The sequence below is a fragment of the Sapajus apella genome, unplaced genomic scaffold (genome assembly GCF_009761245.1).
Source record: "Sapajus apella isolate SASKATOON/1434 unplaced genomic scaffold, GSC_monkey_1.0 scaffold62, whole genome shotgun sequence".
NCBI classification, from domain to species: domain Eukaryota; kingdom Metazoa; phylum Chordata; class Mammalia; order Primates; family Cebidae; genus Sapajus; species Sapajus apella.
In genome coordinates, this window is record NW_022437002.1 from 18,271,658 (window position 1) to 18,291,703 (window position 20,046).

The window sequence follows — 20,046 nt, forward strand, 5'->3', positions numbered from 1 at the left end:
AAGTTATTTTTTGCCAATTGGGAGTGGGTCTGGAGGTATGAAAGGTAGGGCAGGAGTAACTATCTTCTCATTGTAAATCCTTCTGCAACCATGGGCTGGAATTTCTTGAATTAAAAGACCAAACAAACCAAAGTTTTCATGGCTGTTCATTGCCTGTTAAATAAAATCCACACATCTCAGAACCATCTTCTGTAACCTTGTTACTCAAAGTGTGGTCCCTTATTACTTGAAGTGTGGACCAGCAGCATGGCCATCACCTGAGAGTTTATTAGACATGCAGGATCTTGGCCAGGTGCAGTGGCTCACACCTGTAATCCCAGCACTTTGGGAGTCTGAGGCAGGTGGATCATTTGAGGTCAGAAGTTCAAGACCAGCCTGGCCAACATGGTGAAACCCTGTCTCTACTAAAAATACAAAAAAATTAGTCAGGCACGGTTGCATGCCTGTAATCCCAGCTACCTGGGAGGCAGAGGCAGGAGAATCGCTTGAATCCAGGGAGGCAGAGGTTGCAGTGAGCCAAGATTACGCCACTGCACTCCAGCCTGAGTGACAGAGCCAGACTCTGTCTCAAAAAAAAAAAAAGAAAAAAGAAAGAAAGAAATGCAGGATCTCAGGCCCACCAAATTTACAAAATTCAGAATCTTCATTTTAACAAGATCCGCAGATAATGCATATGCATTCAAGCTTGAGGAGCATCTTGCTTGTAAGCCCAATGTGGACCTCTTCAGCTTCGTTATTGGTTGCCCCTTTCTACTCCGTTAGTCTGAATTCTAGCCCCTGTGGTGTGTGTGTGTCTAGCTAAAATCCAGCCGCCGCCGTTTTAGAGCCAGTTCCTCTACTCCAAGAAGACTTCCAAGACCTCTGCAGCTCTCGGTTACCACTGTTCCTTAAACTCCCACATCTCTGACTGACTGAAGCTGCTTAGGCTTCATTCTGCAAACGTGTATTGGGCGCCTGCTGTGTGCCTGGCTGGATTCAGTGCCAGGATGGGGTGAAGGCGCTGAGGTCTCCGAGTGCTCTTTCAGGTTCAAATCCAGAAACGACCAGCCGCACGCAATCCGGGGCCAGAGGTTGTGTGCGCAGCACTCAAATATATATCTACAGGCGGTGCTGCGCGGCTTTTCTGAGTGTTACGGCGCCCTCCTCCCGCCCCCGCGCCGCGCGGGCGGGGACCCACCGGTTCTGCTCCGCATTAGCTTCGGCAAAGGGAGGACTCCCGGGAGCCGGTCCCGGGCGTCCAGTCGCCCAACCCTTTTCAGGCTTGGGCCCGCATGGAGGGGACCGTGGAGTCCCAGACGCCTGATCTGCGGGATGTAGAGGGTAAGGTGGGCAGGAAGACCCCTGAAGGGCTGCTACGCGGGCTGCGAGGCGAGTGTGAGCCGGGAACCCCTGGCACCCTGCTGCTCCCAGGGGCGCCTAGCACCGGCCACGGCTTGGGGGACAAGATCATGGCGCTGAAGATGGAGCTGGTGAGTGCAGACTCCATGAACCAAGGGGACGAGTCCCCAGTGTAGGGCCGGGAGGGACAAACTCACGCTCCCAAGTTAGGCTGGAGAGGAGGTGGTTAAAACTCTCCATCTAACTGCTCAGAATCCCTCCCAGATCAATCCGTAAGCGCTGGGGTGGAGGTGGAGTGACGTCCATTAATTGTCCCCCAAGAGTGAGTGGGGTGTTGATGGGTCCTGAGGACTTGGGGGTGGGAGACAGTGGTTCTTGGAAGTTATTCCTGCCAAATAATTGGGAGGAGCGAGATGAGGACTGGGAAGTACCGAGAACCCAACGCAGCACAAATTCCCCCCCGCCCGTCTGGGCCACCTATTCCCCGCCAGTCCCCGTTGTAAGACAACCAGTTTTTTCTCCTACTAACCAGGAAAGGGTTTAGTTTCTGTGAGGCCGCAGTGTTCAGCACAGGGTTGAGGGATATATCTGCTGAAAACTACCTGGACTAGGGGCACTGAAAACCTCCTCCGTTTTCCCTGCATCTCCCAGCCCTACTTAAAATAATGGAAAGTTCTTAAACCTATAGCAGGGACAGAGATTAGCAGCACCATTGGTGCCGATTCCCTCATCTCAGACTCAGTCTCCTCCCAGCCAGTCTCCCAGGTAAACTGGATATTTGGATCTCGTCTGTACATTCTTAGGGAGAAGAGAAAGCAGCAACCCTCCGCTTTCTTTGTTTCTGCTGGTCTAGATTCAGAGCCAAAAGGGCAGCTGGGGCCCTGGCAGGCTCCCCAGAGCCCTGATTCCGGTGAAGTAGGTGATTTACACCTGCCACTACTTTGCCTCCAGCTCCGGGGAACTGAGGAATTGCCATTGGCTCCCTGGCTCACAACCAGGAGCCCACAGTGAAGTTCCTCAGCTAATAAGTCTTCCTGGAGCCCCACTGTGTGCCCAGACTGTGCCAAGCTGGTCTGTGAAGGTTCAGGAGAAGAAAGTCATGGAGGCTCTGAGCCCAGCAAGGGCTCTGATGCCTGAGCTGAGAGGCTGGGAGGAGAGTCTGGTGGGTGGAGCAGTCAGGGAAGGCCCCCCTGGGAGAAGGACTTGAATGCCAAGTGTGCACTTGGCCTTGAAGGTTGGAGGTGAGGGCCAAATTCACCAGAGCAAGGCTGTGACTGTACCCACCTAAGGGGGGAGAGTGGGCTTGGCTTTGCCTCACTATACAAACTTTAGCTCAAGGCCCTATCTAGACTGTCTAGTTGCTTTGAAAACTAACTTTCACCCAGCACATGTGCTAGGCAGATTGCTGAGCACTTTACATGATACTCTCTTCATCGCCACAGTAACCCTGTTAAGTAAGTGGTATTTTATAGATGAAGAAACTGAGGCACAGGGTGGGCATGGTGGCTCACGCCTGTAATCCCAGCACGTTGGGAGACCGAGGCAGGCAGATTGCTTGAGCCCAGGAGTTTGAGACCAGCCTGGGCAACAAAGTGAGGCCCTGTATCTACAAGAAATACGAAAATTAGATGGGCATTGTGGTGCATGCCTATAGGCCCAGCTACTCTGGAGGCAGAGGCAGGAGGATTGCTTGAGCCCAGAAGGAGGAGGAGGTTACAGTGAGCTGAAGTTGCACCACTGCACTCTGGCTTGGGCGACAGAGCTCAGAGCTAGACCCTGTCTCAAAAAAAAGAAAAGGAAGGAGGGAAGGAAGAGAGGATGGAAGGGAGGAAAAAAGAAAAAAGAAGAGGCCGGGCGCGGTGGCTCAAGCCTGTAATCCCAGCACTTTGGGAGGCCGAGGCGGGTGGATCACGAGGTCAAGAGATCGAGACCATCCTGGTCAACATGGTGAAACCCCGTCTCTACTAAAAATACAAAACATTAGCTGGGCATGGTGGCGCGTGCCTGTAATCCCAGCGACTCAGGAGGCTGAGGCAGGAGAATTGCCTGAACCCAGGAGGCGGAGGTTGCGGTGAGCCGAGATCGCGCCATTGCACTCCAGCCTGGGTAACAAGAGTGAAACTCCGTCTCAAAAAAAAAAAAAGAAAAGAAAAAAGAAGAGAAAAGAAAAAGTAGAGGCACAGGGAATTTAAGTGACTGCCCACGATCATGTAAAAGGCAGGGTCAGGATTTGAACCTAGATCTTCAGACTGCACTTTACATCTTTACCTTTGAGACCTACTTTGTGCCAGATATTCTAAACACATTTTATGTCATGGAAATGAGAAAACTGGCCATCATTTCTCCCATCTTGCAGATGAAACATGCTTGCAGATTTTGGGGATTTGTCTGAACTCACATAGGGAGTCAGTGGAAGAGCCACGCCTAGTCTCTCTGGCTCTAACTCTTTTCTGCCTTGGTGAAAACTATCTGTAAATGTTAAGGGGCTGCATTTAACTTCTGATTTTGTCTCTGTATTCTTGACCTGGCTTGCTTGGGGCCTGAGGCTGCCGGAGGAAGGATATAAGGGAGGGAGTCTTCTGGGGCCAGAACAAGGAGAGATCCCACCCTATTTCTTCTCCCTCCTCAGGCCAGGATGTTATTAATATTAATCTCCTTCTGTGCTCTGCCCTGCCTACTGGGATGCACCCAGGAAGGACAAGGGGTGGGGCAGAGGGTTTTTCTTGGAGCCACTGAAGGCAGGCCTGGTTCAAATCCTCTAAGGTTGTCCTTCAATTGTTCCTCTTCCAGCTCGCCTTGCAGGGAGGCAGAAGGCCTACCCTTGAGGCCAAGGTCAGTCCTGCCTCTAGGCGTCTTCCCTCCTGCCTTCTTCCTCTACCCCCCATTCAAAGGTTGAGTGAACAAGCCAGACTGGGATATGTGGGAATGGGAAACAGTGGCAACTCTTAGTTCTCCCACCCAAAGAGCTGTTGCTATGACAACCCACCTCTACAGAGGCAGTTTGAGAAACAGCTTTAGGCAAGGAAGGAGAAGGCACGGGTTCAAGTCTTGGCTCTGCTTCTGAAACATTTTGTGGTCTTGAGCAGGACTTTGTCTCTCTCCTGGCCTCAGTTTTTCTTCCTCTTAATGGAGGGAGTAAAGGGAGATGGGGATTGTGGAACCAGATGATCGTAAAAACCTTTGTAGTAACAATATTCTGATAGTCCCTGCTCTGGGAGCTAGGACTGGGTTCTCCAGGCTTTTGGGCTTAATTTGGATTGAGCAATGAGGAAACCATAAAGGATCTCAGCGCTGGGCAGAGAGTCTGATACGTAGATGTTAAAGAGAGGAGTAGGGAGCCTGAATCTCCTTGGAAGGAGAATTGGGTTTCAAGTCGCCTCTGAGGCTGCATCTCTCCTGAACTGTTTATCCTATACTCTATTTTCTTCAAGAGATGGTGTAAAAAGAGTGTTTCTTTTTCTGGCAAGAAAGCCTTGCTTTCTTCTATTCTGGGAGTGATGCTGTCATAGGGGATCCTACTGTCAGAGGATTATAGAACCTGCTCTGAGATTTATTTCCCAGCAACACAGTGCAACCCAGACCTCTGAATCCTGAGAACCTTCAAAGGGGTCAAGGATAGTAAAGGCAACAGAATCACAGAACTGAATGTGACCTGCTTAGCCCTAAGCTGAGCACCAGAAATGGACTGGGCGGGATCTGCTCTCAGGGAGCTCACAGGCTGGTTGGGGAAGGAGGGAGACAGGTGAACATTTCTAGTACAGGATAGTAAATACTGGTGGAACCCAGGAAGGGCCTCCTAGAATAGTCTTGACTATAGAGTGATGTGGTTGGGTTTGTGGTCTGGAAAGGTGACTTCTTTTTTTTTTTTTTTTTTTTTTTCTAACGATGGGGTTTCACCATGTTGGCCAGGCTGGTCTTGAACTCCTGACCTCAGGTGATCCACCCACCTCGGCCTCCCAAAGTGCTAGGATTATAGGCATGAGGCACCGCGCCCGGCAGGTGACTTCAAATTGGAAGGAGGCACAAGCTATTTCCTCTGCTTGAAATGCTTCTGTCCACCTCTTTGTCTGTGTCCTTCTTTTTTTTTTTTTTTTTTTTTGACACAGGCGTTTACTCCTATCGCCCAGACTGGAGTGCAATGGCATAATCTCAGCTCACTGCAACCTCTGCCTTCTGGGCTCAAGCAATTCTCCTGTCTCAGCCTCCTGGGTAGCTGGAACTATGGGCAAATGCCACCACACCCAGCTAATTTTTGTATTTTTAGTAGAGACAGGGTTTTGCCATGTTGGACAGGCTGGGTTTGAACCCCTGACCTCAAGTGATCTTCTGCCTCCGCCTCCCAAAGTGCTGGGATTACAAGTATGAGCCACCTCACCCATCGTGGCTGAGTCCTTAACCGTAAATTTTCAGCTCAGGTCCCTTATTCTAGGAAGCATTTCCTGACCTGGTTAGGCCAAGGCAGGCAGATCACTTGAGGTCAGGAGTTTGAGACCAGCCTGGCCAACACGGTGAAACCCCGTTGCTACTAAAAATACAAAAAGTAGCTGGACATGGTGGCACATGCCTATAATCCCAGCTACTTGGGAGGCTCAATCAGGAGGATTGCTTGAACCTGAGAGGCGAAGGTTGAAGTGAGCTAAGATTGTGCCACTGCACTATATACAGCCTGGGCGACTGAGCAAGATTCCACCTCAAAAATAAGTAAGTAAGTAAATAAATAAATAAATAAATGAAAGGCATGGAGCTATTATGACAATAAGAATAAGAGACTAGATGATAGGAACAGAATTTAGGAAGCTGAAATGCAGAAGGAAGATGGCAACTAACTTTGACCTAAAAAATGCTCAGTCCCAAGTCAGCAGTGGAGAAAGCTGAAAAGCAACGCTTTTTTTTTCCTTTTTGAGACGGAGTTTCACTCTTGTTACCCAGGTTGGAGTGCGATGGCACAATCTCAGCTCACTGCAACCTCTGCCTCCCAGGTTCAAGCAATTCTTCTGCCTCAGCCTCCTGAGTAGCTGGGATTACAGCCATGTGCCACCATGCCCAGCTAATTTTGTATTTTTAGTAGAGATGGTGTTTCTCCAAGTTGGTCAGGCTGGTCTCCAACTCCCGACTTCAGGTGATCCACCTGCCTCGCCCTTCCAAAGTGTTGGGATTACAGGCGTGAGCCCCCATGCCTGGCCAAAGAAACACATTTTATGCTGCAAAAACCCTCGAAAGTCTTAGGGGTTGGAAGCACCAGGTTTTTCTGGAACTGGGGGCACAAGTGGGGTTGAAAACAAAAGGGCTGGTTGAATGTTTAAAAGTCATATTCTACGAGCCCCTCCCTATCTGTGCAACCAGGTGCCAGCTACTTCTTTATCTAGCAGAAGACTGGAGATGTAAGTTTTGTTTTTTTTTGTATTTCTTTTTTTGAGATGGAGTCTTGCTCTGTTGCTTAGGCTGGAGTGCAGTGGTGAAATCTCAACTCACTGCAACTCTGCCTCCCAGGTTCAAGTGATTCTACTGCCTCAGCCTCCTGAGTAGCTGCGATTACCCATGCCCACCACCACACTCAGCTAATTTTGTATTTTTAGTAGAGACGTGTTTCACCATGTTGGTCTTGAACTCCTGACCTCAGGTGATCCACCTGCCTCAGCCTCCCAAAGTGCTGGAATTACACGTGTGAGCCACCATGACGGGCTGGAGATGTAAGTTTTGGAAAGAGGAAGGAAGGGAGGGATGGAGGGAAGAAGAAAAGAAGGAAAGAAGGGAGGGGAAAACAGCAGGAAAAGTGTTTTTAGTATGAGGAGCTTTGTTTAATGCATTTAGTTTGGTCATGGACAGGTGTTTTCACTGTTCATATATTTGTCTCTAGGATGAAATAATTGAAGATAATCTCCTTTATCATGTTATTAATAGTCTGTACAGTCTGTGATATCTCATTTATGTTTATCTCCCCTTATTGAGACTGCACGCTTCTATTAAGCAGGGACAATGTCTCCATTATCTTTGTAATTATTAGAAAATCCATGTACCCAGCCGGGCAAGGTGGCTCATGCCTGTAGTCCCATCACTTTGGGAGACTGAGGCGGGTGGATCACCTGAGGTCAGGAGTTTGAGACCAGCCTGGCCAACATGGTGAAATCCTGTCTCTACTAAAAATACAAAAATTAGCCAGGTGTGGTGGTGCATGCCTGTAATCTCAGCTACTTGTGAGGCTGAAGCAGGAGAATTGCTTGAACCCAGGACGTGGAGGTTGTAGTGAGCCGAGATCATGCCATTACACTCTAGCCTGGGAAACAAGAGCAAGACTCTGTCTTAAAATATATATATATATATATATATATATATATATATATATATAGTTTGGGAATCTTCTGTTAAAAAAAGAAGGAAAACAAAAAAAAAGAAAATCCATTTGTTTAATTGAATTAGAGTTGTGATATTCTTCCAAAAACACAAATAATTTCAGGTATAAAATTTTGTTCTATGCTTTTGCCATAGTATTTAGAAGATCCTAAACTGGGCCGGGCATGGTGGCTGACGCCTGTAATCCCAGCACTTTGGGAGGCTGAGGCAGATCACCGGAGACCAGGAGTTCGAGACCAGACTGACCAACACGGAGAAACCCTGTCTCTACCAAAAATACAAAATTAGCTGGGCATGGTGGTTCATGCCTATAGTCCCAGCTACTCGGGAGGCTGTGGAAGGAGAATTGCTTGAACCCAGGAGGCAGAGGTTGTGGTGAGCTGCAATCATACCATTGCACTCTAGCTTGGGCAACAAGAGCGAAACTCTGTCTCAATTAAAAAACAAAAACAAATAAAAAAAAAAAAACTAAACTATGTTTTTTAAAAAAAAAAATTTCACTTAATACAACACAACAATAATCATCAACACGGAAGTCCCCAAAATATGTGAGGATTTCTTCCCACCAGCAAGTAAGTAAGCAATCAGTTCTGCAGCAGACGCAAGCTGGGTGTCCACTAATTTAATTTCAACTCTGTGTACCTAGAGACAGTGTTATATCCCACAGATTGAGGGCTCAGTCCTCAAGACGGTCCGCCTCTTCAGACATTAGGCATAAGTCTGGGCCTTCTGAGCTTCTGGCCAACCAGCTCCAAACTGGCGTTCCTATAACCCCCTCCTTGGGTTTGAATGATTTGCTGGAATGCCTCACAGAACTCAGGGAAATGCATTTACTGGTTTATTATAAGGATATTACAAAGGATATAGATGAAGAGATGCATAGGGCAAGGCATATGGGAAGGGGCACGAAACGTCTGTGCTCTCCCTGGGTGTAGCACCCTCCAGGAACCTCCATGTGTTCAGCTATTTGGAAGCTCCCTGAATCCTGTCCTTGGGGACCTTTTTTTATTTTTTGAGACAAGGTCTCACTCTGTTGCCCAGGCTGGAGTGCAGTGGCACGATCACAGCTTACTGCAGCCTTTAATTCTCTGACTCAAGCAATCCTCCCACTTCAGACTTCTAAGTAGCTGGGACTATTGGTGTGCACTACCACACTCAGCTAATTTTTTTTTTTTTTGGAGGGGTAGAAGCAGGGTTTCCCTGTGTTGCCCAGGCTGGTCTCGAACTCCTAGGCTCAAGCAGTCCTCCCACCTCAGACCCCCCAGAGTGTTGGGATTACAGGCTTAAGCCACCGTGCCTGGTCCTTTGTGCCTTTTAAAGAGATTGTTGGTTGTCCGAGATTGAAACATGGACAACCGTATCAAAATGTAATTGGACAAAAAGGGTCTGATCTAAACCCTGCAAAGCCTGTCTGTTTAGATTCTTCTTGGCCTCTTTCTGTGGCATTCCTTCCTCCAGGGTATGAGTCAAGACCCTCCCTCGAATGAGGGTATAATGACCCACAATCAGATTAGAGTTCTACCCTAGGTAGGTGAGAGGAGGACAGGAGAAAGTCAGAAAGAGACCCTATTTCCTGAACCTACTTCCGAGTGCCCCAGAATTATAACACAAACCGTAACAATGGCTATGGGACTTGTGAACCAGAAACTTATGAAAACCTGCACACACACACACACACACACACATTAATATCATACATAGTAAATAAGTCGACCGTAGTAATATGTAGAGCCAAATAGCCTACCATTTACTGATTTATGGTACTGTCAGGTAGTGTGCTATGCATGTTAATATGTTCCTTTGATGTCTCATGACAAACTTTTAGATAGTATCCTCATGTTTTAATAAAGAAATGAAAGTTTAATGAAGTAACTTTCAATTTCATATGGCTCATTAATGGCAAAACTGGAATTCAAATCCAGGTCCATTTAATTCTAGTGTCTAATTTTCTCAATGCACAAATATATATATTTTTTGACATGGAGTCTCGCTTTCTTGCCCAGGCTGGATTTCAGTGGTGTGATCTCGGCTCACCACAACCTCCACCTCCCAGGTTCAAGCAATTTTCCTGTCTCAGCCTCCCGATTAGCTGGGATTACAGATGTGTGTGCCACAATGCCTGGCTAATTTTCATATTTTTAGTAGAGACAGGGTTTCATCATGTTGACCAGGCTGGTCTCAAACTCCTGACCTCAGGTGATCCACCCACCTCAACCTCCCAAAGTGCTGGGATTACAGGAGTGAGCCACTCTGCCTGGCCTCAATGTACAAATATTAATACTTGGTCTTCCTCTGGTTTATCGTAGATGTGAATAAAACAATTATTTCCTGAATAATTCAATAAGCATTTTTCAAATACAAAAAAACATTAATTATGTGTGTGTAACCTGTGGGATCTGACCTGTATATGTAAATACACACATAATGACACTTTGGTCAATGTCAGACCACATATAACATATAAACATCCATGTGAACTTTTTTTTTTTAATCAGAGACTTGCTGTGTCACCCAAGCTAGAGTACAGTGGTGCCATCTCAGCTGACTATAACCTCTGCCTTCTGGGTTCAAGCAGTTCTCCTGCCTCAGCCTCCTGAGCAGCTGGGATTACAGGCGAGAGCCACAATACCCAGCTAATTTTTAAATTTTTAGTAGAGATGAAGTTTTGCCATGTTGGTTTTGAACTTCTGACCTCTCAGCCTCCCAAAGTGCTGGGATTACCATATAAACATTTTGATCAATGATAGACTACATATGTCAAATAAGCATTTATAATGTGTATGTATATATATACACATATATGTAAAATAAACGTGTATATAAGTAGGTACACACATATATACATATATACACATATTTATATGATGTTTTGGTCAACGATGGACAGCATCAGTTACAAAGTGATTCCATAAGATTGTAACACAGCATATATACAAATACAAATATTATATAGGGCACTTGATATTGGCATAACAGATCAAGTAGGTATTGATATTCAATAATTGTGCTAGGACATTTTGTTTTCCATATTTTAAAAAGTATATGAATTTTTGGCCGGACACACTGGCTCACGCCTATAATCCCAGCACTTTGGGAGGCTGAGGCAGGTGGATTACGAGGTCAGGAGTTTGAGACCAGCCTGGCCAAGATGGTGAAACACTGTCTTTACTAAAAATACCAAAATTAGCCGGGCACGGTGGTTGGCACCTGTAACCTCAGCTACTTGGGAGGCTGAGGCAGGAGACTCTCTTGAACCTGGGAGGCGGAGGTTGCAGTGAGCCGAGATCTCACCACTGCAGTTTGGCCTGGGTAACAAAGGAAGACTACATCTCAAAAATAAATAGGGCCGGGTGCGGTGGCTCAAGCCTGTAATCCCAGCACTTTGGGAGGCCGAGGCGGGTGGATCACGAGGTCAAGAGATCGAGACCATCCTGGTCAACACGGTGAAACCCCGTCTCTACTAAAAATACAAAAAATTAGCTGGGCATGGTGGCGTGTGCCTGTAATCCTAGCTACTCAGGAGGCTGAGGCAGGAGAATTGCCTGAACCCAGGAGGCGGAGGCTGCAGTGAGCTGAGATCGCGCCATTGCACTCCAGCCTGGGTAACAAGAGCGAAACTCCGTCCCAAAAAAATAAATAAATAAATAAATAAATAAATAAATAAATAAAAATAGGCCGGGCGCGGTGGCTCACACCTGTAATCCTAGCACTTTGGGAGGCCGAGGCGGGTGGATCACGAGGTCAAGAGATCGAGACCATCCTGGTCAACATGGTGAAACCCCGTCTCTACTGAAAATACAAAACATTAGCTGGGCATGGTGGCGCGTGCCTGTAATCCCAGCGACTCAGGAGGCTGAGGCAGGAGAATTGCCTGAACCCAGGAGGCGGAGGTTGCGGTGAGCCGAGATCGCGCCATTGCGCTCCAGCCTGGGTAACAAGAGCGAAACTCCGTCTGAAAAAAAATAAATAAATAAAATAAAATAAATAAATAAAAATAAAAAGTATATGAATTTTTAAATGTTATCTAGTTTGTGCAGTTACACTCTCATGTTTGCACAGCAACAAAATCTCCTAATGGTGCATTTCTCTGAGCATATCCCCATTGTTAAGTGACAAATGACTATATATATGTAGAATAGAACAGAAGGTCTCTAGATTAAAAGATACCAAGCACAGTGGAGGGCAAGAGGGACTAAATAAAAATATACTAAATACAACCAGGCACAATGGCTTACGCCTGTAATCATAGCACTTTGGGAGGCCGAGGTGAGAGGATCGCTTGAGCCCAGGAGTCTGAAGCTACAGTGAGCTATGATTACATCAATGCACTCCAGCCTAGACAACATAGCCAGACTTTGTCCTACAAAAACCTTAAAAAGTACTAAATATCATGAAATACCTCTCCCAGCCTTCACCCCTACTTATTTCCTAGGATACTGGAAGACTTGCTTACGTTATACTTTCTAGATTGGCATAAGATGGGGAATATGATGAACTCAAGAGAAAAAAAAGATACAGTCTTTAGACCTCCAGTTAAACCAGCCCAATCAGATCATCCTGTAGTGAGAATCAGAGTTGGCAAGCTTCATACATAAACTGCTTCTAGTCATTTTAGAGGTCTACTCTGAAGCAAGCAGCAGTTAAAGATCATAGACATCTGACCTCCTATATTGGCCTAAATAAATAGGAAAAAGCAACTTAAGGCCAGGTACGGTGGCTCACGCCTGTAATCTCAACACTTTGGGAGGCCAAGGCGGGCTGATCACTTGATGTCAGGAGTTTGAGACCAGCCTGACCAACATGGTGAAAACTCGTCTCTGCTGAAAATACAAAAATTAGCCGGTTTTGGTGGCGGGTGCCTGTAATCCCAGTTACTCGGGAGGTTGAGGCACAAGAATTGCTTGAACCCAGGAGGCAGAGGTTGCAGTGAACCAAGATTGTGCCACTGCACTCCAGCCTGCAACAGAGCAAGACTCTGTCAAAAAGAAAAAAATAAAATAAAAGGAAAAGCAATTTGAATGACATGGAGATAATACAGAGCGATACGAACTCATAAAAATCATTAAGAATATCCCCCAGCTACTCAGGAGGCTGAGGCAGGAGAATTGCCTGAAACCAGGAGGCAGAGGTTGCGGTGAGTTGAGATCGCGCCATTGCACTCCAGCCTGGGTAACAAGAGCGAAACTCTGTCTCAAAAAAAAAAAAAAAAAAAAAAAAAAAAAAAAAAAAGAATATCCTCAAAGAGATAAAAGATAATATTGTAGTCATGAACAAAAACAAGAAGCTGTAAAAAAGGAAAACATTCAGATAACTAGAAACAACGCTTGGAAATAAACACATTATAGGGGGGGAAGAAAAAGAAAAACTCAACAGTTGATAACAGGCTGGGTGTGTTGGCTCATGCCTGTAATCCCAGCACTTGGGAGGCTAAGGCAGGCGGATCACCTGAGGTCAGGAGTTTGAGAGCAGCCTGACCAACATGGTGAAACCCCATCGCTACTAAAAATTAAAAAATTAGCCAAGCGTTGTGGCGGTCACCTGTAATTCCAGTTACTTAAAAGACTGAATCATGAAAATCGCTTTAACCCAGGAGAGGGAGGCAGTGAGCCAAGATGCGCACCAGTGCACTCCAGTTGGGCGACAACAGTGAGACTCCAACTCAAAAAAAAAAGAAAAAGAAAAAAGAGTTGATAATGTTGAAATATTTTAGAAACTAGAGCAAATATAGAAAGAGATGCAAGAGTGAAAAAAAAAAAACATAAAGGATCAGTTCAGGACACCCTCTATCCAAGTAATAGTATTCCCAGAAGAACAGAAAAATACTGGAGGATAATCATCAAAGAAATAATTAAAGAAAATCTCCCAGAACTGAAGGACGTAAGCTTCCAGATTGAAAAGGCCCATCAAGTGGTTAACTCAATGGATGAAAGTAAGTCACACCATGGCAAATTGCAGTGAAAACAGAACACTGGGAACAGAGAAGATCCTAAAAACTTCTGGGAAAAGGGTCATGTACAAAGGATCAGAAATTGGAATGGCATTAGATTCTTTTTTTTTTTTTGAGACGGAGTTTCGCTCTTGTTGCCCAGGCTGGAGTGCAATAGCACGATCTCGGCTCACTGCAAGCTCTGCCTCCCGGGTTCAAGCAATTCTTCTATCTCAGCCTCCTGTGTAGCTGGGATTACAGGCATCTGCCACTACGCCTGGCTAATTTTGTATTTTTTAGTAGAGATGGAGTTTCTCCATGTTGGTCAGGCTGGTCTCGAACTCCCGACCTCAGGTGATCTGCCTGCCTCAGCCTCCCAAAGTGCTGGAATTACAGGTGTGAGCCACTGCACCCGGCCACGGCATTAGATTTTTAAAGGCTAACACTGAAAATTTAAAAAGGAGGCTGGGTGCGAGGTGGGCAGATCCCTTGGGCTCAGGAGTTTGAGACCATCCTGGGCAACATAGTAAGACCCCCATCTACAAAAAAATTTAAAAAATTAGCCTGGTGTAGTGGTAGAGGCCTGTAGTCCCAACTACTCAGGAGGATGAGGCAGGAGAATCTCTTTAGCCCAGGGGATCAAGGTTGTAGTGAGCCATGATTGTGCCACTGCACTCCAGCCTGGGCTATAGAGTGAGACCCTGTCTCAAAAAATAAAAGACAATGAAACAATGCCTTAACTTCTGAGGAAGAATTATTTTCAACCTGGAATTCTATATTCAGCCACACTATCAATAGTGTAAGGAAAGATTAATAACTTTTTAAAAATAATTTCAACTTTTTAAATTTTATCTTATTTGAGAGTAATCTCATTCTGTCACCCAGGCTGGAGTACAGTGGCACCATCATGGCTCACTGCAGCCTTGACCTCCCAGGCTCAAGCAATCCTCTCACCTCAGCCTCCCAAGTAGCTGGTCTACAGGCACATACCACCACACCTGACTAATTTTTAAATTTTTATAGAGACAGGGTCTCACCCTGTTACCTAGGCTGGCCTCAAACTCCTGTATTCAAGTGATCCTCCTGTCTTGGCCTCCCCAAGTGCTGGAATTACAGGCAGGAGTCACCATGCCCAGCCCAACTTTTATTTTAGATTCAGAGTGGGGTACATGTGCAGATTTGTTACATGGGTATAACACATGATGCTTAGATTTAGGGTACGGTTGAACCCATCACCCAGGAAGTGAGTATAGTACCTAACAATTATTTTTTCAGTCCTTGCCCCCACCTCCCTCCTTCGTCTAATGGTCCCTAGTGTCTATGGTTGCTGTCTTTATGTTTATGTACCCAGTGTTTAGCTCCCATTTATAGTTGGAACGTGCAGTATTTGGTTTTCTGCTCCTGCATCAGTTCACTTATGATTATAGCCTCCAGTTGCATACATGTTGCTGCAAGGGACATGATTTCATTCTTTCTTATGGATGTGTAATAACATTTTAAAACATGCAAAGCTTCAATAAATTTACCTCTTACGCCAATTTTCTCAGGACACTACTAGAGGGAGAGAACCATTCACCCAAAGGAAGGAGTAAATTGAGAAAAAAGATATGGACTCTAAGAAACAAGGGATCCAGCTAAGGAAAGAGGCAACGGAATTTCCAAGATGATAATGATGGGAGATCCCTGGAGAGCAATTGTGCAACAAGGACAGATAGACTTAAGAGATGCCACCCAGAAGATGGAATAGATAGGACATGTGATGAGTTCAAAAGCCTGGAGAGGGAAATTCAGACAATTGAGGGAATGTTTGAGGTTGACTTACTGATAACTACACAGCAAAGTAGGTAATACAATAATAATAATTCTAAGGATAAAAATGTGTAAGAAATAAAAAGTAACTATAGTAAACTACATGGCTTAGCTGTGAGGAACATTTCCAAATCTTAATAAAGTAAACACTGATTAATTTTATTGCCTATTTTGAGGATAGAAGATGGGAAGGGTATCTGTATGGCTGGGGAGTGGGGAGTGGGATGAAAGTTAAATCCTGGTTGGGTGCGGTGGCTCACGCCTGTAATCCCAGCAGTTTAGGAGGCCAAAATGGGCAGAGTTCAGGAGGTCAAGAGTTCAAGACCAGCCTGGCTAACATGGTGAACCCCTGTCTCTACTAAAAATACAAAAATTAGCCAGGCATGGTGATGGGTACCTGTGGTCCCAGGTACTCCGGAGGCTGAAGCACGATAATTGACTGAAGGCAGTGGTTGCAGTGAGCCAAGATCACACCACTACACTCTAGGCTGGGTGATACAGCGAGACTCCATCTAAAAAAAAAAAAAAAAAAAAAAAAAAAAAAAGCCAGGTGCGGTGGCTCATGCCTGTAATCCCAGCACTTTGGGAGGCTGGGATGGGTGGATCACCTGAGGTCAAGAGTTTGAGACCAGCCTGGCCAACATGGCAAAACCCCGTCTCTACTAAAAATGCAAAAGTTCACCAGACGTGGTGGTGGACACCTGTAATCTCAGCTATTCAGGAGGCTGAGACAGGAGAATCACTTGAACCTGGGAGGCAGAGGTTGCAGTGAGCCTAGATTGTACCACTGCACTACAGCCTGGTGACAGAGCGAGACTCTGTCTCACACACACACATACACAAAATAAATAAATAAAAATTAGCCAGGTGTGGTAGCGCATGCCTGTAATCCCAGCTACTTAGGAGGCTGAGGCAGGAGAATTGCTTGAATCCAGGAGGCAGAGGTTGCAGTGACCTGAGATCATACCACTGCACTTTTGAGACTCTGTCTCAAAAAAAAAAAAAAAGAAAAGAAAAGTAGCAATATAAGCATGTTATTTGGAGATTAGGAGGTAAATACCAAAATAAATAGCTAAATAAATAATAATACTTGTTTCTGGGATGTAGGACCAGGATGGGAGAAATGTTCATGTTCGTGATCTTGTTGAACTGTTTGCTTCTTCAATCTCTGTGCATCTGCTACTTTGATTGGAAGTAAAACTGGGCTGGGCGTGGTGGCTCACCTATAATCCTAGCACTTTGGGAGGCGAGGGTAGAAGAATTGCTTTGAGCCTAGGAGTTTTGAGACCAACCTGGGCAACAAGGTCAGACCTTGTCTCTACAAAAAACAAAATTAGCTAGGTGTGGTGGTGCACACCTGTGGTCTCAGCTCCTTGGGTGACTGAGGTGGGAGAATTGCTTGAGACCAGGAGATGGAGGCTGTATGAGCCATGATTGTGCCACTGGACTCCAGCCTGAGTGACGGAGAGAGACCCTGTCTCAAAAAATAATAATAAAATACAAGTAAAACTAAATAAAACTAGTTTTAAGGTCATTTGTGGCAGGGCCTTGAGTTCACAGGGCAAAATGCTAGAGGTGAAGCTATAGTGATGGGCGAGAGCCACATATTACAGGCTTTTGAATGCCAGCTGTTAAAATGTTTATATTTCATTCTCTAAGAGCAGGGCAGAGTTCCCTGCTATTGTAGATGTTAAGATTCAGCACTCTGTACGAGCTGTGCAAAGCCCATAAAGGCTCTTGAGCAGGGAGAGACAGGTTCAGACTTGTGCTTAGAGAAGGTGACAGTGCATCTAAGCTGGAAGGGACCCTTGAGATTACCCTGTAAGTCAAATTGGAGGCTGGTGTGTATGGGGGAGAAGCCCTGAGTGCCCAGCCAGTGGGATTCTGACCCTTCTAAGCTCTGGCCAACCCTTTCCTCCCTCAGTGGCTGCTACCAATGTGCTGAAGGGACTAAGGAACCAGGTTAGCTCTTTATTCCCCAGCTCCTGCTCGTTTTGGCCCATTCTACTTCCTGATTAACACCCTCTCTGGCTATTCTTTGTTTCTATGTATTTCTGGTGAATCTGGCCAGGTTCAATAGCCAGTACCCTGTGGCCGGGCACAGTGGCTCATGCCTGTAATCCCAGCACTTTGGGAGGCCAAGGCAGGCAGTCAAGAGTTCAAGACCAGCCTAGCCAACATGGTGAAACCCAACTCTACTAAAAATACAAAATTAGCTGGGTGTGGTGGCACATGCCTGTAATCCCAGCTAATTGGGAGGCTGAGGCAGGAGAATCTCTTGAACCCAAAAGGTGGAGGTTGCAGTGAGCCAAGATCACACCACTGCACTCCAGCCTGGGCAACAAGGGCGAAACTCTGTGTCAAAAAAAAAGGTACCCTAAATATGAAATTCAAAGCTTAGTAGGATTGGATTTTAATACCTAACATTTACTGAGACCTTCGTCTGTCCTAGGCACTGTGCTGACTACTTAATAGACAGCATTTCAGAATCCTCACAGCTACCCTGTGAGGTAAGTGATTTAGTCCTGTTTTGCAAACAAAGAGAGTGAGGGTCAAAGAAGTTATGGCTAATCAGTGGTACAGCTGAAAACATCTGCTTCTGAAGCCCACAATGCAAGCCATTATAATTCCATCATCTTCAAGTGGAACATGGTTGGCTGGGCTACAAGGTAGGGGCCTATGGAAATGCTGGGGAAACCCACACCCCAGAACTGGGACTAATTCCTTCTCCCACTCTCCCAGGCTTACCTGCGAGCCATCGATGTGAAGATCCTGCAGCAGCTGGTGACCTTGAATGAGGGCATCGAGGCGGTGCGCTGGCTGTTAGAGGAGCGGGGGACGTTGACCAGTCGTTGCAGCAGCCTCACCAGCAGTCAATATAGCCTGACAGGCGGGAGCCCAGGCCGCTCAAGGAGAGGCAGCTGGGACAGCCTGCCAGACACCAGCACCACCGACCGGCTGGACAGTGTCTCTATTGGCAGCTTCCTGGACACAGTGGATCCCGGCGAGCTGGATGAACAGGGCCCACCTGGGGCTCCACGTCCTGAGATGGACTGGGCAAAGATTATAGCTGGTGGAGAGAGGGCCAGGACTGAGGTGGATGTGACAGCCATGAGGCTAGGGAGCTTGAGGGCTGTGTGGAAGCCCCCAGGGGAGAGGCTTCAAGGTGGACCACCTGAGTCACCAGAGGATGAGAGTGCTAAGCTGGGCTTCGAGGCCCACTGGTTCTGGGAGCAGTGCCAGGATGATGTGACCTTCTTGTAACAACTTTTCCACACTTTTGTAATCCTCTTTTATCTGTTAGTTGTGGTCTCCCTCAAAATTGATTCTTCCTCAGTCGGAGACTAGGAAGAGGCTGCACGGAAATCAGTTACTATGGAAACCTGGCTCATCATTTACTGGTACCTAGGGAGTCTCTTCTTTTATCCCTAAATTATTGGGTCCCTGGAGCTATTTCTTTCTTTCTTTTTTCTTTTTTTTGAGACAGAGTCTTATGCTGTCACTCAAGCTGGAGAGCAGCGGCATGATCACGGCTCACTGTAGCCTTGACCTCCTGGGCTCAAACAATCCTCCCACCTCAGCCTCCCACATAGTTAGGACCACAGGCATGTACCACCCTGCCCGGCTAACTTTAAATTTATTTTTTGGTAGAGACAGGGTTTCCCTATGTTGCCCAGGCTGGTCTCAAACTCCTGGGCTCAAGGGGCTCTCCCACCTCAGCCTCACAAAGTGCTAGGATTGTGCCTGGCCCCTACAGATATTTCTATAGAGATACTGACTCTAGAGGATTGACCTGTGGCTTCTGGTGTGAAGTATCTCTTACTACTCCCCCCAGCTAGGTAAAGATTTAAGGCATTTAAGACCCCCAGGAGTTCACTGATGAAGAGATGGGGGTGTAATTACTTTACCCAAAGTCTAGAAGCCTTGGCCCTCTCTTGGCCAAGATGGAGGATTGAGGAGGGACACGGACATTCAGGACTAACCCTCTATGGGTTGGCCCTCCCAGAAGTCTCTGGGCTGGTGGACTTGCCCCTTCCTACCTGCTAAGTGATGTCATTTCCTGCCAGGATGGGTAGCCCTTGGATGGTGGTAGGTCATATAGGGGTATCTGAGCCCCTGGTGCTAAGTGAGATCACATTATTTATTGTCCATACCATTACTTCTTGTGAACAGGAAGATGTCACTCCTCCTAGCAGGAAAGCTTTTCACTGTCAGATGTTTGTGCTTCTTTTCAGAAGGTTCTTACTTTTTAAATAGAGCATTCTCATTTTATCCTAGGGAATCTCACTTCCTCTGTGGCTCCATCCCTGCATCCCTGTCTGGGCCAGCACTCCTGACTGCTTTTAGGGAGAGAAGCTTTCAGGGGTCTCCACTTATTGCTCTCAAATCCTTTTGGTCCGCCCTGCCACAGTCCCTTGTCTTACCCTGTTCCTGTGTTGCCCCCATTCCTGTATTCTGTTTTTTGTTTTGTTGTTTTTTTGAGACAAGCTCTCCCTCTATTGTCCAGGCTGGAATGCAGTGGTGCTCATTGCAGGCTCAATCTCCTGGACTCAAATGATCCTCCCTCCTCAGCCTCCCGAGGAGCTAAAACTACAGGCATGCATCACCATGCCTAGCTAAGT

At 46.4% G+C, this 20,046-nt stretch overlaps 1 protein-coding gene across 1 annotated transcript; it reads left to right on the top strand.

Moving 5' to 3' along the window:
* Window positions 1-625: 625 nt before the first annotated feature.
* Window positions 626-19,701, top strand: LURAP1 (leucine rich adaptor protein 1). The gene is made up of 2 exons (XM_032247444.1): window positions 626-1,469; window positions 18,167-19,701. The coding sequence occupies exons 1-2, from the start codon at window positions 1,272-1,274 to the stop codon at window positions 18,686-18,688; spliced, it is 720 nt and encodes a 239-aa protein (XP_032103335.1). The 5' UTR covers window positions 626-1,271; the 3' UTR covers window positions 18,689-19,701.
* Window positions 19,702-20,046: the final 345 nt, after the last annotated feature.

Excerpts from the sequence above, each read along its gene's own strand:
- LURAP1 (XM_032247444.1), top strand. The coding sequence starts at position 1,272 with ATGGAGGGGACCGTGGAGTCCCAGACGCCTGATCTGCGGGATGTAGAG. Across the intron at positions 1,470-18,166 it reads TGGCGCTGAAGATGGAGCTG|GCTTACCTGCGAGCCATCGA; the intron begins GTGAGTGCAGAC and ends CCACTCTCCCAG.